This window comes from Schistocerca piceifrons, chromosome 1 (assembly GCF_021461385.2).
Source record: "Schistocerca piceifrons isolate TAMUIC-IGC-003096 chromosome 1, iqSchPice1.1, whole genome shotgun sequence".
Lineage (NCBI taxonomy): Eukaryota > Metazoa > Arthropoda > Insecta > Orthoptera > Acrididae > Schistocerca > Schistocerca piceifrons.
In genome coordinates this window covers 343990214-344016912 of record NC_060138.1, presented here as the reverse complement: position 1 = coordinate 344016912, position 26699 = coordinate 343990214, and the positions used below count along the sequence as shown (strand labels likewise).

Here is a 26699-nt window from a genome sequence, read left to right as displayed (position 1 = left end):
CACAGCAGGAGCACATTGTTGTTGTTGTGGTCTTCAGTCCTGAGACTGGTTTGATGCAGCTCTTCATGCTACCCTATCCTGTGCAAGTTTCTTCTTCTCCCAGTACCTACTGCAACCAACATCCTTCTGAATCTGCTTAGTGTATTCATCTCTTGGTCTCCCTCTACGAGTTTTACCCTCCACGCTGCCCTCCAATGCTAAATTTGTGATCCCTTGGTGCCTCAGAACATGTCCTACCAACCGGTCCCTTCTTCTCGTCAAGTTGTGCCACGAACTCCTCTTCTCCCCAATTCTATTCAATGCCTCCTCATTAGTTATGTGATCTACCCATCTAATCTTCAGCATTCTTCAGTAGCACCACATTTCGAAAGCTTCTATTCTCTTCCTGTTCGAACTATTTATCGTCCATGTTTCACTTCCATACATGCCTACACTCCATACGAATACTTTCAGAAACGACTTCCTGACACAGGAGCACATTATGGATATCAGAATTTTAATGTTAACTGGTATTAAAACTCAACAGATTTCTCTGTGGATCCAAGTTTGGTGTATTATCTCCTGTTATTAAAATTCAACGCCTTATGTACATTATAGACTCTATTATTCATTGTCGAACATATATTTAATTTTTATGTATAAATTTGAAATCGCCATTAAATTAACTTTTGAATGTAAACATTATATGATAAGCACACCGTACCTGTGTCTAATCAGCAGAATAAATTCTGCAACCAGCCGCTTATATTTTATTATATCCCTGTCTCCAACCAAAGCTGCTGACACTATCAGAAAATGAGAGACATCACACTAACGTCTGACGAATGTAAACATTAATTTTAAAATGCCTGTTAGTGTACAAAGTCGTTTAATCACATTTAATTAACGTTGTCGAGCAACCAAAATAATTTTTGCGTTTACACACGATTTTCAGACAACTCGCTTGATGATAGATATTTGTAGCTCCGAATCTCTTCATGGATACCTTGACTAAGACAGTAGTTGCTCAAATTAATTACCGAACAATAAGAATTAAACGATTTTATACTGAAAAACATAGATTATTTGTAAATTAACACTCTGTCATCTGCTGCCATACGATACATATATTAATTTTTTATCTCACAATACCTTGTTTTTCAGTGAAACTTTGACCTGCATCGATAATACAGGCATTTAAATCAAGATTCATGCACAGATGAACATTAATCACTTCTGGTATGAAGTTATCAGGACTGGTATTGGCGAGTATACATATTTTGTCCGCCATGTTTATAGGAACAGCGTCTGGTTCTAATAGTCGCCGAAGTCAAGTTTCCCGTCGACGACCAACGAAGAGGCAGTCGTTGTGGTGGTGCTCGTAGTGCGGCTGGGAGTTATGGGCCTAGGAGGCGGCTGCGGGGGCTGGGGGTGGTAGTGCGGTAGCTGCACGGACGGCAGCCAGGGGCGGGGGGCGATGGCCACGACGGGCGGCCACCAGAAGGTGCGGTCCTGCAGCGGCGGCGCCGGCCTCACCAACCCACCGCCTCCCCGACGGTGGAACTGCGGACCTGCCGGACACAGCCACGTCACTCACTGAGGACATTCAAGGAACTGTTACCATGGATACCTCATGTATTTGTTTATCTGTCCGACGTTGAAGCACAAACATCGAGGGCAATCTAAATTAAAAGTTTCAATTCATATAAACTAAGAGTTCAGTTAATTAATTTATTTTTTAAAAAGCTCTGATAGATTGCGGAATGTAGACAACAGCGAAAAACAGAAACTTATAGCTACACCTTCTAGCTACTTCTCTACATAGTGGCCGCTCAGACTTTGACATTTGTGGTACCAATTTTCCAATGCCCTCGTCATGGAAGGCTAATCCCGAACGCTGGTCTGCATCTCGGCTGTCTCAAAATGCTGTCTTCATATCCAGCCGTTAATGCATGCGAAAAGACAAAACTCAAAGGGAGCCAATGTAAGATTTTCATACGATTTCTGCCATTGTAAATAATTCACCTTTACTGTACTGCGGCAAAGATGAATGAGCGCGCTGCGCCGGCCAAAGTGGCCGTGCGGTTAAAGGCGCTGCAGTCTGGAACCGCAAGACCGCTACGGTCGCAGGTTCGAATCTGCCTCGGGCATGGATGTTTGTGATGTCCTTAGGTTAGTTAGGTTTAACTAGTTCTAAGTTCTAGGGGACTAATGACCTCAGCAGTTGAGTCCCATGGTGCTCAGAGCCATTTTTTTGAGCGCGCTGCACGATCAGTAAATAAGATCCTTGACTCTGTGTTTAAGTTTATCTGTGGTTCGCTTGCTCACCTGCCAGTTTTGCAGCGCTGTGTAATTCTTAATTCAGGCATAACAGCGAGCAGTTGAGTTTTTAGAGAACGCGATATAATATTTGTGAAAATTTGTGAAATTATCTGGAACACTTCATTTATTGTAGAGATGAAAACTTGTCTGTAGACATATCTTATTCATTCTATTGATGGAGAAGATTTTTTGGAGGAATCTTTCAAGGAGTGGCCGAGCGGTTCTAGGCGCTACAGTCTGGAACCGCGCGACCGCTGCGGTCGCAGGTTCGAATCCTGCCTCGGGCATGGATGTGTGTGATGTCCTTAGGGTAGTTAGGTTTAAGTAGTTCTAAGTTCCAGGGGACTGATGACCTCAGAAGTTAAGTCCCATAGTGCTCAGAGTTATTTATTTTTGAATCTTTAAAGGTAAACAATTCATGAGCAAGAATGAAATTTTTATATATTAACTGAATGAAATTTTTGTCCCTCAGATAACCAATAACATTCATAATTATTGCTAATTTGATCTCTTCGTTTTCATTTTGTCACAAACAGCGCAGTTAGTGTAAATATCTGTAATTTTTGTGCTGAGATAATTTCATAATTGTTCAAAATGGTTCAAATGGCTCTGAGTACTATGGGACTCAACTGCTGAGGTCATTAGTCCCCTAGAACTTAGAACTAGTTAAACCTAACTAACCTAAGGACATCACAAACATCCATGCCTGAGGCAGGATTCGAACCTGCGACCGTAGCGGTCTTGCGGTTCCAGACTGCAGCGCCTTTAACCGCACGGCCACTTCGGCCGGTTCATAATTGTTAACTCTTGTTATGTCGTACAGTTTTTTTATTTTGGCAACAATAAGATTTTAATTTTTCAAGAACACTTTTCTTTAATGTAAAACGCACCTCCATTATAGTAGTAACGATTTGTATGTTTTTGTCGTCTGTGCATTATGCCTTACACCACACGAAGCCACAGGTTGTTCCTGACAAGCATAGAAAAATTTTGTAGTGACTAATTCATTTTCCTTTGGCTGCTGCATCTGCTGATTTCTATTTGCTTCCGAGAACATCAGTACACTAGACACGAGGCAGCATACCGAGTACGAGGTAAGCTACTCTTATTTCAGGGCATATGGTGATGATGTTTGGTTTGTAGGGCGCTCAACTGCGCAGTCATCAGCTCCCGTGCGAAATCCCAATTTTTACACAGTCTAATTTTTTCGCAATCCAATGTAGCCACTGTCACGAGAGATGATGATGAAATGATGACAACACAAACACCCAGTCCCCGACAGAAAAATCCCCTACCCGGCCGGGAATCGAACTTGGGACCTCATGATTCAGAGGCAGCAACGCTAGCTACTAGACCACGAGCTGCGGACAAATATTTCAGGGCAGATCTTACTTTGCATTCTTAAGTGGAAACAGTGGATGGAATTTTTAGGTGGTGTGCAAAATCTCTACTGTGTAGAGCAGTATTTTATTTTCGTGGATGTTTCAAGTCAGACCTTGCACTTCATGTTAACACAGCTTCTATAATATGTACTTCAGTATTGGGTTTTAGTTATATAGTTTTCAGTGAGCACACAATTAGTTTCATTTGGTATTAAATTAGATTCATTTTCATTATTTCACATTCGGCATTTCACCAAGATTCAAGTATTGTTTCACGACCCTATTCACATGCGCAATATACGACCAACCAGCAGTCAATATTGCTCAAGAGTTAAATACGGTATCTAAAGCTCATGTTACGCGAAGAGAAAGTTTTTGAGAAAAGAATGTTCAGTATTTTCATACACAGATAAATTTCTTACGGAAAACTCACACCAAGTCCGGGCTCTACGGTTATTGATCAAACGTCACACATCGAAACCGCTGCAGCAGCATCTTCGTTGCACCTGCGATACGCACCTGAGAATTTTCATGAAGATGGGAACTCATGACTACTACGGAATGTGGGCTGCATGAAATCAGGTGAAATTCCTCAGCAGGACTTCATACTTGGCGGGAGACAGTATTTTCTACGCATCTTTATGTGCTCATTGTACTCTCAGCAGTGAATAGTGCGACGTGACGCTGTAGACTGGCATACAAGGGACATTGCGCTACCCTTCTGCGCAAAGCTTCACCGCATTTTTCATTGTGGTTTTAATTTCGCGAAAATTGCAGGTTGAAAAAGAAATAGCCCTAGTACATAGAATTTCAACAAAATGAACTGCCTTATCACTTCCGGTGAAGTTGAATGTGGAATTTGGATCGTGTGTGGTGATGTTCCGTGATCTCGTCTGAATGTTCATAAGTCGTCGTAGGTCAGTTTCATAATTTTTATATTAATTTTTTCTGTTACTGACCTTTTTAAATATGCGATGTGATAAGGTGATGAGCGGGAGATCTTATTGTCAGGAGTTGGTCTTAAGCAGCTTGTCCAGTTTGTCATGTCTCATTCATAGCTGCACCAACCAGATGATCACGAACAGACTTTCGCCGAGGAGCATCAAGGAAGGGCTACTCGGAGGAAGTTGGAATTTCACTTCACGTGACGTTTAGCAGTTTCGCTATGATGTTATTCGGTATTCTGGCACTGATGACCACTTTCAGATACACGCTATTCCCTGAACTGCGAAGATCTGATCAGTATAGGTACTTTATTTGACACTGTTATTAATTTTTGTTTCGTTGTATACAATACTTCTCATAGTCATTGGTACCACCACGAATGACATTAGATTTTGTTAAAAGCCCTATGACAGGGAGAAATAATAAAGAAAAAATAGCATTTGATCCAATGATAGTGGGTCTGTAGCTATGCGGCAGCACCGTTCACGTACAGAGGAGGTTTAAAAAAAGTGTTACGTGTTTCTACAGGGGGTAGTATTGATCAAATCTAGAAGAAAAGTTCTTACAGCGACATGTCCAGAAAGTAATTCCTGTTGAGATGTGGGTCAATGTACTGGTGACGAGTAATGTGTGGTATTCAGTGGTGAAGGGCGTCGTACTGTTGTCATTATGCATGTCTGACTGGTTGTCATTTGCAGGACACTGATGATGGCGCTGATATCAGTCATAGCAGTGCCTCAACTGTCTACTGCTTTAGATGAGATTGTGTTGCTCGCGCTCTACGTTAGCATAACAAGATTAGCGATTCTGTGCAGTGTAAACAGTTCACTGGAGACCTGCTATTCCATAAGGAAATTGACAGAAGCAGTAATCTGTTAATGGTTTGCCGATGATGCTAAACACCAGGCCCGTGAAGTGCATGCCTAACGACATCCACAGCGCGCCATTCCGTCTGAAAGCATCAATCAGCAGGATACTCCAGTTACTAGCATACACTAGATCATTCGCATCAAGGACAACAAACCGCACAGTTCACACGCCACAGGTGGAGGAATAGGTTTTGTGACATGTAGACGATGGTCATGAAGCAAGCGTGCGGAGAATTTAAGTTACTGTAGATATCAACCAGACTCTTCCATGGCCAGTTCTGTATCAGAAGTTGCATTATCGGTATCATAAACAACACGTGCAAGATCTCCGGCCAGCAGATCACCATTCCCGATTACAGTCCTGTCAACGGCTTTTGCAGTAAATTGCTGATGATCCGCAATTCACATCCTACACTTTATTTGCAGATCAGTCTGGATTCCCAGAAGATAGCTTAGTAAGTTGCCACAGTACGGGAGTGTAGGCAGATGCATGTCCTCCAGCAATCTTGGAGGCGAGGCATCAGGGTCCCTTCAGCATCAGTGAATGGGAAATGTTGCTGACAGGAGTCACAGGGACATAAACTGTGTGAAATATATTAACTGATCTTGTGTATCACCTCAACCGTGGCGCCATTGAGATAGTAGACTGTTCTGTCTGGCACCACTGGCTCAGGTGTAGTATCGACTATCCCTCTTGCAGCCCCATTGCCAGTATCTATGAGGAATAGTTGGTATCTGTGGGTTGTGTCCTTAGAAGGTCTTTGCTTGCCGATATATATACGGAGTCTGCTGGAAGGAGAAGGAGGCATGAAGTCAGCGGATTGGCGGTAGCGTCGCGACAAGAGGTGGTCACGAGGTCCGAGTGGCCGAAGCCACGAGCTGCGCAAGAAGGGCCTGCGCAGAGCGAGGGTACCGGAGTACCTCACCGGGGTCAGCGCCAAGCAGCAGGCCGACATCCCGTCGGTTGGTTGGAATATTCTTGTCGGACGACCGCTCGTGGCCTGGCAGCCCTCTTCTATCTGGCTTTCATCGGCACCACTCTGAAACCGTTGTGACGCACGGTGGGTCCATGGAACTGCTTACTGATAAAGGGGAGTAATATTCTGTAACCTTTGTGGTGATTTGTTTCATTGTCTGTCTGCCCTCCTTATTATTTTCTGGTTTGTACCCGACCCTCGGTCGGCCCTTTGGTCGTAATATAGGCGGTAATATTGTACTAAGACACTAGTTGTCGTTTGAAAATTTGTCCCGCTATTACATTGTCTTTCCTTTCTGGTTCGTATACGATCATTAATGTTCTAATTAATCAGCTCTTGGTCATAAATGCAGCCGGAACAATTGTACCAAGGCATAGGATGCCGTTAAACAGAGGGGGACCTTGTGGTTAGATTCAGCTTTGGCTGTAATTGCGTTTCTCAGTCATCAGTTATAATCTGAACAACCTGTTGTACTAAGCTGTTCCTTTCTGTGTTTGAAAGACTGAGTCATTATTGGTGTATTTTAGCTGGAGCTGGAGGTTCCATCGAGTGGATTCTCTTGCAATAAGTGTTCGCAAGTAATGTTTTAAGATGTTCCTTCAGAACAGTCTTAATAACAGACAGTCAGTTTAACTTTGAAAATATTAACAGCCAAGTGTCACCAGGGCTTTAGTCAAAATAAAATTGTCAGAAGGGACGGGTTTGGATTCAGTCGCACCTTGGATGCCCATTGAAATTAAGAGGTATGTTGCTTTGAAGCAAGCGTTATCGTTGCCATATTGTTTGCTAATCTGTTTAACCTTTAAGCACACGTGGGCATCTTAACCTCGAACCTTTCGACGTACAGCTTTTAAATTAAAGGTTACGTCATCTGTTTTGAGTAACTGAATCACTCTTGTCATCTATGGTGCTTATATAGTTTTCATGTGTTGCAGAAGAGCATTTAATAAGACAGACTGTGTCCAACGAGGTAGTAAACACCGTTGTTTCACCCGGGCTGCATATTGTTAGCTGTTTTGCAATACAGCACTTAAGATTTCTTTTGCAAAGATAAAATCTTATTCGACTTATGGTTTAAGGTCAAAAGAATTTTGCAAATTTGTTCATTTTGGTAAAGAAAATTTTATGATTAAATGCTTCGATTATCTGTAAAACACAGTATATATATTGTTAAATAAACAGGTTGTGTGAAAAGAAAGTTATATTGGTGGGTCCTCCCTTCCACGTTTTCCTTAATTCCAGTAAGTACCACGTATCATCACCGATCAGTTACTAGCACTATTGGAGAATGCTACCCATGCAGAAAGACGACCGTGGTTTATACACGACGGGACACCATCCCATTTTTTGCGGATCGTGCGACGTTACCTAGCCGCAAAGTTTCATGGCCGATGGATTGGTCGACGGCGTCCGGTAGCATGACCATACCGTTCACCTGAACTGCATACGTCGGATTTCTGGCTGTGGGGACATTTAAAAGTATCCATGTATGCCTAACCCACTGCCAACGTGCAGAGGCTACAGGAGCGTATGGCCAGTGCATGTGACACAATCCAAATGGAGCCAGGTGTATTTGAAGGAATGAGTGATTCATTGTGAAGAAGGCCTGAAGGGTGAATCAGGATACTTGGTAATCACACGCAGCACTGCCTATAGTCTCTACTCAAACGTAACAGACACGTGGAAACGAGAGGACTTCTTGGTTTATATGTCGACAGCAGTCTGGTTCCGATCGTTATACGAACTTTTCTTCTAGTTACGACCAATTCTACCTCCTGTAAAAAATGTGACACTTTTCTTAAACACCCTGTACATTGGAAGGTGGAATTTGAATTCGATTATGACTGGCCAGAACACTATCAGTCACAGGAAGCATTGTAAATACAATAAGGCTGAATACCGAATTAATTGACAATCTTGATCAAACAGTAAAGAAATTTTAAGGCCATTTTGGTTGTTAATTAGCCGTCTACAGATCCTTTACCAAATATAGCGTGCTAGTTCGTATCTATTAACCAATGTCGTCATATTTTTTATAGCATTACAGGAGATGTCGATGGCACGAGGGCAATCTTGAACGACAAAAGTTATTGATCTCTAATCTCCACGAAAAGGGTTTGTCATTCAAGACATTTTCTTTCGCACAGAATACGATGCTGCGAGAGTGATACATGTATAGAACCACTGAATAGGGTACGGTCACACACAGTCTGCCTCCATTGTATTAGCGGTTTCAGAGTCCCAGATTTTGAGCCTTGGGTAACTCAATAAGCTCCCGTTTCAAACAGCAACTTGTGCCACAGAATGTATAAGCCTTCTTCGGAAAACGACGAGTTCCACTGCTTCTCAGGCTGGCACATTCGTCTAAAATATCGCCCATCGAAGAAATCCGCAACACGGTTAGTCACCAACTTGCTCGTCAGGGTCTTCCAGCCATTGTTGAACTGGGGTGTATTCCGACCCTCCTTGGTTCCATGCTACGACGTTCAGAAGATCTGATCGCACCTTGTGGGTTTTCATTTCATACTGAGATCTCAGAGGCCGTGTACAGTTCTTTAAACCGATTAATTCGTGTTTTACGTCATCGGTGGTAGAAATTTATATAAGTTATTTGGTATTGAAATTTTCATGATCCTTGGCAAACAATATGTGTCTCAGACTAATCTGAGGCGAACTTCTCTTTGATTAGCAGTTTACTACTACTCATTTTTTTATGTACGTACATATGCATTATGTCGTACAATTATAACCTGTTATCGCCAACAATTACAAGCTACCTTACACGCTTCCGTTCTTTTAAGTTAAAATTTGTTGCTTCCTTTTCTGCATTCTTTTAATTTTATTCTCCGCTTCATTTCTAGGGAAATGCTAGAGTATCATCTTTTGCACCTTTATTTACCTTTTTTGATTTCAAACTGATTATCAAGAACTATCTCTTCGATTTTCCTTTCTACTGATCTGTATATCAGTCTGGCGGACTAGTCCTAGTGTGTGACAAATTGATCATGAAAAATTCTCATTCGAATGACTGCGGTTTCTTTGAATCACACAATGCCTTTCGGGAAATTGTTGGTTTCTTACTAGCGTTATAGGAGATCAGAGTGAAAGGTCTTCTAGCTTCTGAACACACTAGTGATTTATCTTCTTGAGGTCCAGCAGCGTAATATATGTCTGATAACGACATTTTTGTTAGAGTAGATACACCAAGTAGCTGCTTATAAAAACTAATCTTTATTTACGACAGTCTGTTTCGGCTTAATCGCCATTTTCAAGTACCTGCAATTACAATTTTGGTGAGAATAGGTATGGATGCCAGTGTCATTCATATTAAAATAGCAATATTGTACTCACGTCTAGACTGACGTGACGTCCATATTTCGTCATTAGTGGACTGTTTTGTAACTGTCACTGCTTTATTAAGATCGTAAATGATGTCAATATGTTGAAATTAAATGTTAGTTACGACGGGACAGCGGTATGACAGTTCCACTCTTACGACGCTATATGTTTACAAAGACTGTGCAGATCAAGAGCGATATTATGTTATTGACTACAATTTTTTACGATTAGCTTTTGTTGTTGTATATGTTACTTTATCTTTGGTTGTTGCATATGTTACTCCCAATTTATCCATTTTCGTGTTCTAAAAGTTCAATAAAGTTTTAGGGTAGTACTTGTGTCTAAATTCTGTATGCTCGTTTAATATTGTTTGTGGGTATTTTGTCATACGCATGTAAATTTCTAATTCCTCTAGAATGCTCATTGAAAAACCCTTTAGTATTCTGCGCAGAATCTGTAGTGCATTTTAGATCGTATCAACAGTGTGATTTTGATTTTCCAAATGTGGGAAGAAGCTCGACTGATTTTATTCGCTCTCTCTAGTATGTGCTTTATATCTCACGTTAAAAATTTTCCTGTTGGCCAATTCAAAAGCTATTATAGCTGCCACATGTAGTTTTGTATATACCTGGGTTATGTTCTAGTGGTGGGGGAACGAAATTTATTGACAGGTTGTTATTGGTTCGAAAGGGTAGTTGAATATTTGTGGCTTTAAAAGGTGCATTAATTCTGTTGGAGACTCTACCAAGGTAGACTGCTGGTACGTATCTTATTTTGTGTGTTAGGCATATCTCGCTATCTGGTGTATCTACTCTAACAACTAGGGATTTAGTAATTCCGCTGATATATCATCGATGTACGGTCGCCTGTCTTTAATTTTTACCTGATCACTTGTAAAAAATTAGGCCAATCAGTTATCTGGAAAACTGTTGCTCATGGCTCTCCCCCTTTCACTTTCAAATTTCCTGAGAAAACTCTCTTCTTCCATCGCTATAGTGGGCAGTTCTTCATTCTCCTTCTAGCTTGTTTGCGTTCGTGATTAGTGCCCTTGGAACTCATTCTCCTGTTACCGTTCTGCATTTTCTCATGATTATACTTCAAAGTAAGTACGCTACTGTCTTCTCTCGAATTTCTTTAGAATTTTGAAACTAACCTCAGGTTTTCGAAAGGCCATATAGTATCTCAAATCTTTCATTATGTTCCACATCTACTGTATTTTATTATTCTAGCATTGGGTAGCGCAGACAAAGATTTCGAAATCTTCTCCCAGTTTCATAGCCTATTCCCTATTCAGGTCGCTGAATAAAAGCCTAAACGAATTTAGTGAATTATAACGACAGACGGTTAAGATGATTCGCTTTTTGGGTAAAAATATTCTTTCTTCCTCAAGTGAGGTGCCCAAATATTAAGCCATTTTACGTTAAGATACTACAACATGTGATGTTACTTTGTGGTATTGGTGCTGAATGTGGACAATATACTAATCATACCATAGCGATATGCATTCGACTTTTGCTGGTGGCTTTTTTGTCTCTGCCTTCCACGAGATATTACAACACCTCCACAGTTTCAAAAGTGTTGTCTTCTGTTTCATTATACACTAGCAAAAGAAAGTCGTAACACCAAAAAATGGTTAATGTAGAGCAATGAAGTTTTGGCAACACATTTATGCAGGTAACTTATTTAAGTGATTAACACCGCAAGATCACAGGTTCAGAAAAGAGTGAGATAAGCCATTGCAAATGTGAAATTCTGGTACATTAATAACCGGTGTGACCACAAGAATGTTGAAAGCAAACACTCAAACGTGCGTGAGGTTTGTTGTAGAGCTGCTGGATGGATTTCAATGCCTGTTTCGCTTGGTCGGTCAATACAGGAACGGTTAATTTTGTTTCTGGATGACGTTGGAGTTGCCATCCGGTGACGTCCCGTTTGTGCTCGACTGGAGACATAAGGTAATCGAGCAGGCCAAGGCAAGATGTCGAAATTCTGTAGAGTATATTGGGTTACAGCAGTGTTATGTGGGCGAGCGTTGGAAAACACCCCCTGGATTGCTGCTCATGAATGGACTCACCACAAGTCGAATCACCAGGTGGACGTACAAATTTGCAGTCAGTGTGCGTGGGATAAGAACGAGAGTGATCCTGCTCTCATACGAAATCGCAACCCCGACAATAAAACCAATTTAGGTCTAGTGTGTCTAGCACGCAGAAAGACTGGTTGCAGACCCTCAACTACCTCCTTCTAACCAACACACGGCCATCACTGGCACCGACACAGAGCCAGCTATCACCGGAAAACACACCAGACTCACACCACGCTCTCCAGTGAGCTCTCGCTTGACACCACTTTGCAAATAGTTTGGGGTCAGTGGAATGCATGCTATAGAGCATCTGGCTCAGAGCTCTCCTTGAAGTAACTGATTTGTAAAAGTTCGTTGTGTAACTGTGGTGCCAACTGCTGCTCAAACTGCTGCTGCAGATGCAGAACGAAGCGCCAGAGCCATACGTCGAACACGATGGTCTTCCCTCTCGGTAGTGCTACCTGGACGTCCGATGCCCGGTGTTCCTGCAACCGTACATTCTCATGATAACCGCTACCCAGCATTCATGTACATTGGATACTTTCCTGCCAAATCTTTCGGGGGAACGTCCAGCTTCCCATAGCCCTATTAAACGACCCCATTAGAACCCAGTGAGATGTTGCTAATGGTGTCTTTATCTCATTAAAGGCATTCTTGACGATCATCGACTCACCGCGTCCAATCTTAAAGATAACTAACGCTTACGACCGGTACAGCGTGTATTTAAAGCAAACCTGATTTTCATCGTCATAGTGGCGCTATTAGTGGCACTCTTAAGCGAGTGGCGCGAAATGTGAAGAGACATCACGTTTCAAATGTAGAAACAGACTTACTAACTTTCGCGTACGTCACACAACTCCTTGGTATTGCGATTTTTTTTCTTTTTTTTTTGCTTGAGTATTTTCCGTGTCCTATCGGTATAGGTGGCTGAAAATTCTCTCCTTTCTTCTCATCCATACTCACAAGGGAACCTCCCCATCGCACCCCCCTTAGATTTAGTTATAAGTTGGCACAGTGGATAGGCCTTGAAAAATTGAACACAGATCAATCTAGAAAATAGGAAGAAGTTGTGTGGAACTATGAAAAAAATAAGCAAAATATACAAACTGGGTAGTCCATACGAAGATAGGTAACATCAAGGACGCTGGGAGTCAAGGAGCGCCGTGGTCCCGTGGTTAGCGAGAGCAGCTACGGAACGAGAGGTCCTAGGTGCAAGTCTTCCCTCGAGTGAAAAGTTTAATTTTTTATTTTCAGTTTATGTGACAAACTCTTATGTTTTCAGCTGCGGAACGAGAAGTCCTAGGTTCAAGTCTTCCCTAGAGTGAAAAGTTTAATTTTTTATTTTCAGTTTATGTGACAAACTCTTATGTTTTCATCACTTTTTTGGGAGTGATTATCACATCCGCAAGAAAACCTAAATCGGGCAAGGTAGAAGAACCTTTTTACCCATTCGCCAAGTGTACAAGTTAGGTGGGTCGACAACATATTCCTGTCATGTGACGCACATGCCGTCACCAGTGTCGTATAGAATATATCAGACGTGTTTTCCCGTGGAGGAATCGGTTGACTCATGACCTTGCGATCAAACGTTTTCGGTTCCCATTGGAGAGGCACGTCCTTTCGTCTACTAATCGCACGGTTTTGCGGTGCGGTCGCAAAATACAGACACTAAACTTATTGCAGTGAACAGAGACGACAATGAACGAACGGACAGATCATAACTTTGTGAAAATAAAGAAAGTAAAATTTTCAGTCAAGGGAAGACTAGAACCAAGGACCTCTCCTTCCGCAGCTACTCACGCTAACCACGGGACCACGGCGCTTCCGAGCTCACATATTCCTTGATGTTGCATATCTTGCGCGTGGGCTACTCAGTTTGTATATTTTACTAATTTTTTTCATGGTTCCACACAACTTCTTCCTGTTTTCTCGATTGATCTGTGTTCAGTTTTTCAAGGCCTATCCACTGTGACAACTTATAACTAAATCTGAGGGGGGTGCGATGGGGAGGTTCCCTTGTCAGTTCTCGCTGTGAGATCAGAATGACCAGGAGAGGGCGTCACAAAGCTAATCGGCAGCTTCACCCACTTTTACTCCCTCTGAGGCTGCCTGTTGCATCTACTGCAGAGCATCCTACTACTCATCAATCTACTAGCTTCCCGAATTTTCACTCACGGTCAGAGTTCGCTATAAAACATCAAGAAAAATAATTTCGGATATGACTACCTGATTTCAAAGAAGTACGGTATACTGAATTCACGTTTCCTACTCTACACAACACACACGGAAAGGTTTCCTGGAGCTAAACTGCAACTAGATAAGAAACAAGTTGTGGTTAATACGAAGTTCGTTCACAAAATATGTAATATACTACATAGAGATTGTGTTAACTACCTGAACTTATTAACAATAGTTTCCCACATTAATAAAATACTGAATTGTTCATTGCTCTGGGAACTTTCTTTAGTCATATAATAGACATTCACTGCATACGTTTGTTATGTATAGTTTTAATTAGATATTTCACGATATTTGATCCATGGCGTCATAGTTAACAAGTAAGTGTAAGTCGTAAATTATTATTTTCGTACTCTGTGGAACCGAAAAATCGGTTGTATAGAGGTGGTAAATACATCCTCTAGATTCTATACGTCCATTACTATCCACAAGTAGTTGATCATAAGATAAGAATAGGGATGAAAGTGGACAAACCAATGAACATTAAAAATTAAAAATAAATTTTAAAAAATCTGTTAACTACAGCTTTATTACCCACGCCGAGAGAAAAACAACCATAGAAGGAACACTTGTTTGAAAAGAGAAAGAAGTTACAGATGATAAAAGAAATGTTTAAATATTTATGGAATTAGATCTACTGTGGTGATGACATCATTACGGATGAGATATTTTTATAACTGGAAATGGTTTGCCTCATGTTATATTTCAGCGACCATCCGTGAAAGCTGGTAAACCTAAAAACAATGAAGTTCCATAGTTATTAAAACTTATTAGTAACAACTAAACAAATCTACTGCTATAAAAAACGTACAGAACGTTTCATTGAAGTTTGAATTTCCAACTTTTTTCTTTTCGATGTTATGGGAATGATCCCGCAAATGTGGAAGTATTAAGTTCAAAGAACTTGTTTGGTAATCTCCTGAATAAATTTGATTTTTTTGATATTTTCTTTTGTTGCCTTCAACCACCAACGCGATACAATCATACACATCTTGACTTTGCTTTTACCTTGATTAACCATTCGCGAGGTATTTATGTTGTTGTTGTTGTTGTGGTCTTCAGTCCTGAGACTGGTTTGATGCAGCTCTCCATGCTACTCTATTCTTTGCAAACTTCTTCATCTCCCAGTACCTACTGCAACCTACATCCTTCTGAATCTACTTAGTGTATTCATCTCTTGGTCTCCCTCTACGATTTTTACCCTCCACGCTGCCCTCCAATACTAAATTGGTGATCCCTTGCTGCCTCAGAACATGTCCTACCAACCGATCCCTTCTTCTGGTCAAGTTGTGCCACAAACTCCTCTTCTCCCCAATCCTATTCAATACTTCCTCATTAGTTATGTGATCTACCCATCTAATCTTCAGCATTCTTCTGTAGCACCACATTTCGAAAGCTTCTATTCTCTTCTTGTCCAAACTATTTATCGTCCATGTTTCACTTCCATACATGGCTACACTCCATACGAATACTTTCAGAAATGACTTCCTGACACTTAAATCTTGCCATTGCCAGTCTACATTTTATATCCTCTCTACTTCGACCATCATCAGTTATTTTGCTCCCCAACTAGCAAAACTCCTTTATTACTTTAAGTGTCTCATTTCCTAATCTAATTCCCTCAGCATCACCCGACTTAATTCGACTACATTCCATTATCCTCGTTCTGCTTTTGTTGATACTCATCTTATATCCTACTTTCAAGACGCTATCCATTCCATTCAACTGCTCTTCGAAGTCCTTTGCTGGCTCTGACAGAATTACAATGTCATCGGCGAACCTCAAAGTTTTTATTTCTTCTCCATGGATTTTAATACCTACTTCGAATTTTTCTTTTGTTTCCTTTACTGCTTGCTCAATATACAGATTGAATAACATCGGGGAGAGGCTACAACCCCGTCTTACTCCCTTCCCAACAACTGCTTCCCTTTCATGTCCCTCGACTCTTATAACTGCCATCTGGTTTCTGTACACATTGTAAATAGCCTTTCGCTCCCTGTATTTTACCCCTGCCACCTTTAGTATTTGAAAGAGAGTATTCCAGTCAACATTGTCAAAAGCTTTCTCTAAGTCTACAAATGCTAGAAACGTAGGTTTACCTTTCCTTAATCTTTCTTCTAAGATAAGTCGTAAGGTCAGTATTGCCTCACGTGTTCCAGTATTTCTACGGAATCCAACCTGATCTTCCCCGAGGTCGGCTTCTACTAGTTTTCCCATTCGGCTGTAAAGAATTCGTGTTAGTATTTTGCAGCTGTGGCTTATTAAACTGATTGTTCGGTAATTTTCACATCTGTCAACACCTGCTTTCTTTGGGATTGGAATTATTATATTCTTCTTGAAGTCTGAGGGTATTTCGCCTGTTTCATACATCCTGCTCACCAGATGGTAGAGTTTTGTCAGGACTGTCTCTCCCAAGGCCGTCAGTAGTTCCAATGGAATGTTGTCTACTCCGGGGGCCTTGTTTCGACTCAGGTCTTTCAATGCTCTGTAAAACTCTTCACGCAGTATCGTATCTCCCATTTCATCTTCATCTACATCCTCTTCCATTTCCATAATATTGTCCTCAAGTACATCGCCCTTGTATAGACCCTCTATATACTCCTTCCACTTTTCTGCTTTCCCTTCTTTGCTTAGAACTGGGTTTCCATCTGAGCTCTTGATGTTCATACAAGTGGTTCTCTTATCTCCAAAGGTCTCTTTAATTTTCCTATAGGCAGTATCTATCTTACCCCTAGTGAGATAAGCCTCTATATCCTTACATTTGTCCTCTACCCATCCCTGCTTAGCCATTTTGCACTTCCTGTCGATGTCATTTTTGAGACGTTTGTATTCCTTTTTGCCTGCTTCATTTACTGCATTTTTATATTTTCTCCGTTCATCAATTAAATTCAATAATCCTTCTGTTACCCAAGGATTTCTACTAGCCCTCGTCTTTTTACCTACTTGATCCTCTGCTGCCTTCACTACTTCATCCCTCAGAGCTACCCATTCTTCTTCTACTATATTTCTTTCCACAATTTGTGACAATTGTTCCCTTATGCTCTCCCTGAAACTCTGTACAACCTCTGGTTTACTCAGTTTGTCCAGGTCCCATCTCCTTAAATTCCCACCTTTTCGCAGTGTCTTCAGTTTTAATCTACAGGTCATAACCAATAGATTGTGGTCAGAGTCCGCATCTGCCCCTGGAAATGTCTTACAATTTAAAATCTGGTTCCTAAATCTCTGTCTTACCATTATATAATCTATCTGATACCTTTTATTATCTCCAGGGTTCTTCCGTGTATACAACCTTCTTTCATGATTTTTAAACCAAGTGTTAGCTATGATTATGTTGTGCTCTGTGCAAAATTGTACCAGGCGGCTTCCTCTTTCATTTCTTAGCCCCAATCGAGATTCACCTACTACGTTTCCTTCTCTCCCTTTTAATACTACCGAATTCCAGTCACCCATGACTATTAAATTTTCGTCGCCCGTCACTATCTGAATAATTTCTTTTATTTCATCATACATTTCTTCAATTTCTTCGTCATCTGCAGAGCTAGTTGGCATATAAACTTGTACTACTGTAGTAGGTGTGGGCTTCGTATCTATCTTGGCCACAATAATGCGTTCACTATGCTGTTTGTAGTAGCTTACCCGCATTCCTATTTTCCTATTCATTATTAAACCTACTCCTGCATTACCCCTATTTGATTTTGTGTTTATAACCCTGTAGTCACCTGACCAGAAGTCTTGTTCCTCCTGCCACCGAACTTCACTAATTCCCACTATATCTAGCTTTAACCTACCCATTTCCCTTTTTAAATTTTCTAAGATACCTGCCCGATTAAGTGATCTGACATTCCACGCTCCGATCCGTAGAACGCCAGTTTTCTTTCTCCTGATAACGACATCCTCTTGAGTAGTCCCCGCCCGGAGATCCGAATGGGGGACTATTTTACCTCCGGAATATTCTACCCAAGAGGACGCCATCATCATTTAATCATACAGTAAAGCTGCATGCCCTCGGGAAGAATTACGGCCGTAGTTTCCCCTTGCTTTCAGCCGTTCGCAGTACCAGCACAGCAAGGCCGTTTTGGTTATTGTTACCAGGCCAGATCAGTCAATCATTCAGACTGTTGCCCTTGCAACTACTGAAAAGGCTGCTGCCCCTCTTCAGGAACCACACGTTTGTCTGGCCTCTCAACAGATACCCCTCCGTTGTGGTTGCACCTACGGTACGGCTATCTGTATCGCTGAGGCACGCAAGCCTCCCCACCAACGGCAAGGTCCATGGTTCATGGGGGGAGGGAGGTATTTATAATACACAAATTTTCTGCAAGCCGATATAAAAAACAACGCTCTACTGTAACAAACATAAATAGCCTCCATTGAATGGTCATACATATCTTGTGTCGAAATACACATACAGCTAATAAGATGATAATTTATCAATTTTCGGGTGGCAAATTCCATTCCATGTTTTTCACACAGAAATCTGTGAGGAATGTAAATAAGCTAACGTAATAACGTGTGTAAATAAATAAGATTATTCCCTAATGAATCAGATCTTTTTCTTAAAGAAAGCTGTTTTTAGAAAATTTTATGGTATCATTAACTCAAATGAACAAGTTATTTTTACAAACAAGTCTTATGAACGTTAAATTATTCATTATGGTCGTTAGCTTCTAAATGTTGTGCGTCGTGAAGGTTCGTGTAATTGCGAGAAGATAGTTTTTTTTTTCATGATCCTGCTTTTTTCTCAAGATGCTTTACTGAAGTGTTTAACTGTATTCGAAAGAAAGGCTGCTCATAAAAATTCGATTGTGCTGAAACGTCACCCTTGTAAGCTCCTTGGTACAGTAATATACAGAAGAACAGAAAAAAATATTGAAAATGTACATAACAAAGACTGTGTATTACAAAGGAAAGAAGAATAAAATAATATCTGGAAGACTTTGCGGCATATGTAAGTCTAGAGAAATTGATCGACATGACGAAAAATAAGATCTTGATCTTCCAAATCTTGCGATAAATGCCTATAATGATACGTAATTTGCAATACATGCAAAAACCTATATAACCAGATGAGGATTGGTGAACCACACTCTTTCTGAATGAGTTGTGTTCGTCTCCAGCAGAGTATCGCATGGAAGTAAACTGTAATCAATGAGAAAATAAGGAAGAAACTAGAAAAGCTCCAGATATTGTATCATAACAATTAAAAACTATATTGAACTGAACTCCTAGAAATAATATCTCAGACAAATTTCCGTAGAATACCATTAATAAGAGAATAGAGCGGTTAGCAAGACATGTGTACAGAGCAAATTCACTTGAAGTGAGAAATAACTGGAAATCAAAAGACGTCCGAGCAGGATAAAATTCAGATATAGAAACCAAAACAATAAGGCCGGCATAAACCAATGGAAAATACACTCAGTTAAAAAAAGCAAAAAAAAAGAAACAAAAAAAAAACATCGAAACGCCATGAGAAAGAAGACGCAAGAGACGGGGAAAACGTAAGACGGCACACATACTTCTTTAGTTCTGATTCAGCACGCTTCGCGGTAGATTTAAGACTTTCATCACGACTTACGATTCCAGGTAGTAGGCCGTATTACTTACCCCCCTAAAAAGTGATGGTGTCCAACTTTAATAAAAGTGTGAAATTTCCTAATACACAGGTTCTCACTTTTAAAACAACTAGCTAGTACGCAATTCAACATTACCTTTGGAACGTTACATCAGAGTAAATATCTATCAAAGTACACTATTCTACAAGACTTAAGGACGAGATGGCTAGAGTACCGTAACATATTATCTGCTCGTGGAAATGTGTGAAACTGCGGGAGCATGTTACCGGGGGTTTCCCAGTCGTGCACAAGAAGCTGGCTGTCGCACGGCACGAGGTCATCGTGACTATAGCGCCAAATGGGGCTGGCCCCGCGAAGCGAGGCAGCTTAAGGTATGTGAAAAGACAGTGTTTGTCAGTCAGCGAACAGTTACGGTGCGGTTTGGTGGTGTTCTTCATTACAACATGGCCCGGGGACAGCATTTGGATGAGTTCACGTAGGAAAGAACCGCCGAGAAATTGGAAGAAAGATGAAGTGTGATGAGTGCAGCCCATGAGTTTGGTATTGCAAACAGCACTGCTTCAGCTGCGTGACAAGAAGAAGTGGTCGGTCACGGTCAGTAGCAGATGACCGCTACAGTGTGCATCAGGTACGCGTCAAATAGCGGATGCAATTGCAGCTGTATTTAACAGGACTGCAAGGCATCCAGTCTTACACTCCACAGTGGCATGGAATCGTCAGACATGGCCGTTTCGGTGGTGCAGTTGTTATGGTGTGGGGAGATATAATGTTGCATGGGTGTACTGACATCCAAATCTTTCAACACGGTACACTCGCCGGTCATCATTGTTGTGACATTGTACTTCCGCGTCTTTTCAAGGGTCCGCCCGGCTCAGATTTCATTTTTATGGATGACAGTGTGTGACCGAATCGACCAGAGTAGGTGGAGGAGCTCTAGGAACGAGGGGGTATTCGACGAATGGACTGGCCTGCCGGTTCCACGTACTTAAATCCGATAAAGCGCGTTGGATGCGTTGGGGAGATGTCTGCAGCACAAACATGTGCAAGAACGACCATACAGCAGTTATCAAACGTGATCGTGAAGGAATGGAAAGGCTTACCAGAAGAACTCCTTACCAACATCATGATCAGCATGAGAGCACATTCAAAGTATGTTTACCGGTCCGTGGTGATCACGCACCCTGTTAGGAACCTTTCACAGTATCCAGAGCAACATCATGAATCGTCGAAAGTTCAGTGTAATTATTCTCTTTCAATAAAACTGTCGTTTTTGTTCCGCTCATTGTGTAGTTCTATCAATTACCCTCTGTACTATCCTACTTGCTATGCAAGTTTCATCGAGCTGTTACTTGGCAGTGACATATCATGCTAAAGATACTTTCGTCCTTAACTTTGCACACCAGTGTATTACCGACATCACTTCTATATGACGAATACGAAGCTTATAACTACATTGGGAAGAAAAAGTTACAGTACTTCCAGTCATAGCCATAGTGACTTGCTCGATGGAGAAACCATGGAAAAAATGTATTTCGAATAATAAGCACACACAATGAAATGCATGTCAACCCTAGAACTACAAAATGGTGGATATATTGATAGCTACTTTACACCCGGTCTTCCACACACTCCCATATATTTTCGGTGGGACTGCGATCGGCTGACTTAGCGGAACATTTGTGGGTGTATTATAGGACGCCTCATATTCGTCAAATGTACGGGAGCATCCATCTTACAAGATGGGACTGCCGGCGGCATTCTAATCACGTAGATGCAGATGAAAGGGCAACATTTGGTCACAAAAAAACAAAAAACAAAAACAAGCTTTGTGTTCTGCTTTAGGGGAGGTCTTGTCATGGGGAAAGCCTCGTCAGAGAGGTCCACCGGATGAACTTCTAAGGAAGTGATTCCAGTGGTGGTTTCCCGTTGCCTTCCACTGGTGATGATGAAATGATAATGAGGACAACACAACACCCAGTCCCTGAGCGGAGAAAAATCTCCGATCCAGCCGGGTATCGTACCTTGGCCCCTTGGCGTGATATACCGCCGCGCTGACCATTCACCTATCGGGGCGGACTTTGGTCACCAAGAATATTAAAAAAAAGACATGCTGGATCATGTTCACGGCAGGCATAAGCCATGGTGCTGGGAACACCCTCAAAACTTCACACACCTCATCAGTGTCCTTCAGACACTGCAGGTTATCGCTTTATTTTGAGCAGTACTCAACCCGTGCATCATTCGAAAAAATGGTAATTCTCGACGCGTCAGAAGACACTACGCACCTCCAGATAGTTATTGTCAAGTTTATGTGTTGTTCGCCTCACTGAAGTGCACGTTTTGGTGCCACAGTGAGCATTGGCATTTTGCGAAGTGCCCGACTTAAAAATTACTACTGTATGCTGTTCCCAACGCAAAGGTCCCTTGGAAACTGATTGAGATGGGCCTGAATTCACTGACAGGAGCAATTCCTCTTGGGCCTGAAACCAACTGCCGATGACAGGGAGTGGCTATATTTTCCGGTATCTGTCGGTTAAAATCTACACTCCTGGAAATGGAAAAAAGAACACATTGACACCGGTGTGTCAGACCCACCATACTTGCTCCGGACACTGCGAGAGGGCTGTACAAGCAATGATCACACGCACGGCACAGCGGACACACCAGGAACCGCGGTGTTGGCCGTCGAATGGCGCTAGCTGCGCAGCATTTGTGCACCGCCGCCGTCAGTGTCAGCCAGTTTGCCGTGGCATACGGAGCTCCATCGCAGTCTTTAACACTGGTAGCATGCCGCGACAGCGTGGACGTGAACCGTATGTGCAGTTGACGGACTTTGAGCGAGGGCGTATAGTGGGCATGCGGGAGGCCGGGTGGACGTACCGCCGAATTGCTCAACACGTGGGGCGTGAGGTCTCCACAGTACATCGATGTTGCCGCCAGTGGTCGGCGGAAGGTGCACGTGCCCGTCGACCTGGGACCGGACCGCAGCGACGCACGGATGCACGCCAAGACCGTAAGATCCTACGCAGTGCCGTAGGGGACCGCACCGCCACTTCCCAGCAAATTAGGGACACTGTTGCTCCTGGGGTATCGGCGAGGACCATTCGCAACCGTCTCCATGAAGCTGGGCTACGGTCCCGCACACCGTTAGGCCGTCTTCCGCTCACGCCCCAACATCGTGCAGCCCGCCTCCAGTGGTGTCGCGACAGGCGTGAATGGAGGGACGAATGGAGACGTGTCGTCTTCAGCGATGAGAGTCGCTCCTGCCTTGGTGCCAATGATGGTCGTATGCGTGTTTGGCGCCGTGCAGGTGAGCGCCACAATCAGGACTGCATACGACCGAGGCACACAGGGCCAACACCCGGCATCATGGTGTAGGGAGCGATCTCCTACACTGGCCGTACACCACTGGTGATCGTCGAGGGGACACTGAATAGTGCACGGTACATCCAAACCGTCATCGAACCCATCGTTCTACCATTCCTAGACCGGCAAGGGAACTTGCTGTTCCAACAGGACAATGCACGTCCGCATGTATCCCGTGCCACCCAACGTGCTCTAGAAGGTGCAAGTCAACTACCCTGGCCAGCAAGATCTCCGGATCTGTCCCCCATTGAGCATGTTTGGGACTGGATGAAGCGTCGTCTCACGCGGTCTGCACGTCCAGCACGAACGCTGGTCCAACTGAGGCGCCAGGTGGAAATGGCATGGCAAGCCGTTCCACAGGACTACATCCAGCATCTCTACGGTCGTCTCCATGGGAGAATAGCAGCCTGCATTGCTGCGAAAGGTGGATATACACTGTACTAGTGCCGACATTGTGCATGCTCTGTTGCCTGTGTCTATGTGCCTGTGGTTCTGTCAGTGTGATCATGTGATGTATCTGACCCCAGGAATGTGTCAATAAAGTTTCCCCGTCCTGGGACAATGAATTCACGGTGTTCTAATTTCAATTTCCAGGAGTGTATTTTACGACCACTGTGTTACATGCTGCTGGTGCACCTTACCTTGTGTACACTGTACAGTCTTCGTTGATACACCAACAAATCGTGCAACATCGTTCACAATGTGGCCATGGACGCGTTTAAACACGGTAGCTTATTGCTGACATTCAGTCAGATCTGCCCCGATTCCCCGTAAATGACTGACATATAGACATCACTTCACTGCCATGGCTTACGTTAGCGGTGGTGGGTACATGTTACCCAACAATTTTTAAAATTTTTTTGCGAGCTTACGCTCTCTTGCAACTTTCAGGTGCATTGTTTACGTAACTGATTTGTTGTTGAAAGTACAGTTACTTGACAGTATATCATGAAAGAACTTCACCTAAATGTGAATCAATTATTCTAGAATGTATTAGGCTGATGCATAAGTTTGTAACGTCTTTGTTTTGAATGTTGATATTCCCGTGGCTATGCGTTTATTTATTGATTGAGGTTTCTTTATTTGTAGTTGATTGTTGCTATTTGAGTTTACATATTGTTATTTTGGCATCTGAAGATAGTGAGTGGAGCTGTGGGCGCTAGAAAATGGAGTGCGAGTGGAGAAATGTTAACATTTCCTACATATTGTTCTGTTTGACTTCTATACACGGGTGACAACAGCGGAGGCAGGCAGAAACATTTGCGCCGTATATGGGGATAATACGAACCACTGAACAAAGCATGGTAAGAAAATCGTTTACTCGTTTTAAAGAGGATCGTTTTGACATTAATGAATCTCCATATTCGGGAAGACCTTCAGAGTCTGACAAAGATCGGTTAAATACAGTAATTTACAATGATCCACGCCACTGTACTGGAGAACTGATAAGTGTGATGAGCTGTGATGATTCAACCATCGTGCGACATTTGCATGCAATGGGGAAGGTTCAAAAACTGTGTTTGCGAGTGCTCAAAGCCAAAATCACAAAAATCAGCCGGGGTCCATACGTGCATCCCTGTTTACTTGTGATCAATTGGCTCGTGAACAACACCGATCATTTCTATCCTATATCGTCACTATGACGAAAAATGGTGTCTGTATTGTCACATAAACAAAAGAAAGGAATGTTTGAGCCCAAGAAAGCAGGAAATCGTCGTTCAAAGACCTGCTAACGTCCACAAAATATAATGTTGTGCGTCTGGTGGAACAGCGACGGTGAGGTGTACAACGAATTACTTCTGCGAAGTGCAACCATCACTGCTGACATTTATTGTCAACAATTTAAACGTCTTGCAGACGCAGTTCAAGAACAACGGGCAGGAAGACTGCGTGAATTGATGCTACTCTACGATAACGGTCGCCTGCATACTGCTACACTGACAGAAAACACTATACAGAAGTTGGGTTGGGAAATCTTTCCTCACCCAAAACATCTGACCTTGGTCCTGAGATTTTCACCCTTTTCCGCTCTCTATCGAACTACCTTCAAGGAACTTCGTCTCCGGATAAAAATACGCTCCGAACATGGCTCGACGACTCTCCCCCTCAAAACCACGTGATTTCTAAAGTCGCGGAATCGAAAAGTTATCACAACTATGGTAGACTGTTATGTGTATCTGTTGCATTTATTAAGCCTATGGAAAAACACTAAGAACTTATGCACCAATATAATACATGTGTATTAGATCGCAAGCTCTCGGTGGCTGCAAATATTTGAACCATCTGCAATGCATAAACGACTTGTTTGGAGTACCTGTGCATTAGTTGATATTAGTACTGTATGTTTAATATTTATATCTGAACACACAAAAGAATTACAGAAGAAACGAGACTGTTCACATTACTGATTACATGTATGTCACGAAGAGTGACGTCTGGGATGTGAAGGGAAATCAGAATTGTACATATAATTTAATGTAAGCGCAATATACGGAAACAACTTTACATTACTGCATTACAGTGCTAATTGTGATTATAATTACAAACCAACTTATAATATTATATTTAAGAGTTTCTGTGAATTCACTCTTGAAGGGTATAGAAGGAGTTGCCCAATATAAAGTCCTTCCACTCAGCGTTAAATTCCCCCACATTAGCTACGTGGCATTTAGTGTGATCTGGCCGTTTGTTGATTACAGGTGCACCAATGCCTCTGACACCATTGTGTACTACTATTAACCCCCTGAATCCTGTTGATGTTTTTCTCCTAGCGTTATACACATATCAAAAAAAGTTTTGCATCACCTCGGTACCGAGAGATCCGGAACCTGTACAGAAAAGTGGAATAGAGATCAACAGAAACATGAAAACTGTGTGCCGGACCGAGACTCGAACTCGGGACGTTTGCCTTTCGTGGGCAAGTGCTCTACCATCTGAACTACCCAAACACGACTCACGACCCGTCCTCACAGCTTTAATTACACCAGTACCTCATCTCCTACCCTCCAAACGGGTCATGAGTCGTGCTGGGGTAGCTCAGACGGTAGAGCACTTGCCCGCGAAAGGCAAAGGTCCCGAGTTCGAGTCTCGGTCCGGCACATAGTTTTAATCTGCCAGGAAGTTTTATATCACCGCACACTCCGCTGCAGAGTGAATATTTCATTCTGGAAACAAAAACATCATTTCCGACCTTTTTATTGCTCATGAAAAGTACACATTGCGTGTTGTACCACTATACAGTGAGACCGTCAAACGTTATTCGTCGTGGCATACTATTCACAAGTTCATCAAAGCACTGTTGGTCGAGATTGTCCCACTCCTCAACGGCAGTTCGGCGTAGATCCCTCAGAGTGGTTGGTGGGTCACAGCGTCCATAAACAGCCCTTTTCAATCTATCCCAGACATGTCCGATAGGATTCATGTCTGGAGAATATGTTGGCCACTCTAGTCGAGCGATGTGTTTATTCTGAAGGAAGTCATTCACAAGATGTGCACATTGGGGACTCAAATTGTCGTCCATGAGGACGAATGCCTCGCCAATATGTTGCCGATATGATTGCACTACCGGTCGGAGGATGGCATTCACGTATCGTACAGCCGTTACAGCCCCTCCCATAACCACC

The 26699-nt window shown here is 42.4% G+C and overlaps 1 protein-coding gene across 2 annotated transcripts in view; it reads right to left on the bottom strand.

The window, feature by feature from the left end:
* Window positions 1-851: 851 nt before the first annotated feature.
* The window catches only part of LOC124793219 (leucine-rich repeat extensin-like protein 5), a 76145-nt gene continuing 50297 nt past the window's right edge, over window positions 852-26699 (bottom strand). Inside the window, exon 4 of one of the 2 annotated variants that reach the window (XM_047258003.1) lies at window positions 852-1550. In XM_047258003.1, the coding sequence (XP_047113959.1) occupies window positions 1294-1550 (257 nt within the window). In that variant the 3' untranslated portion in view covers window positions 852-1293. Of the gene's footprint in view, window positions 1551-14679; window positions 14869-26699 lie in introns of those variants that run through there. The other variant, XM_047258004.1, reaches the window with a different exon arrangement.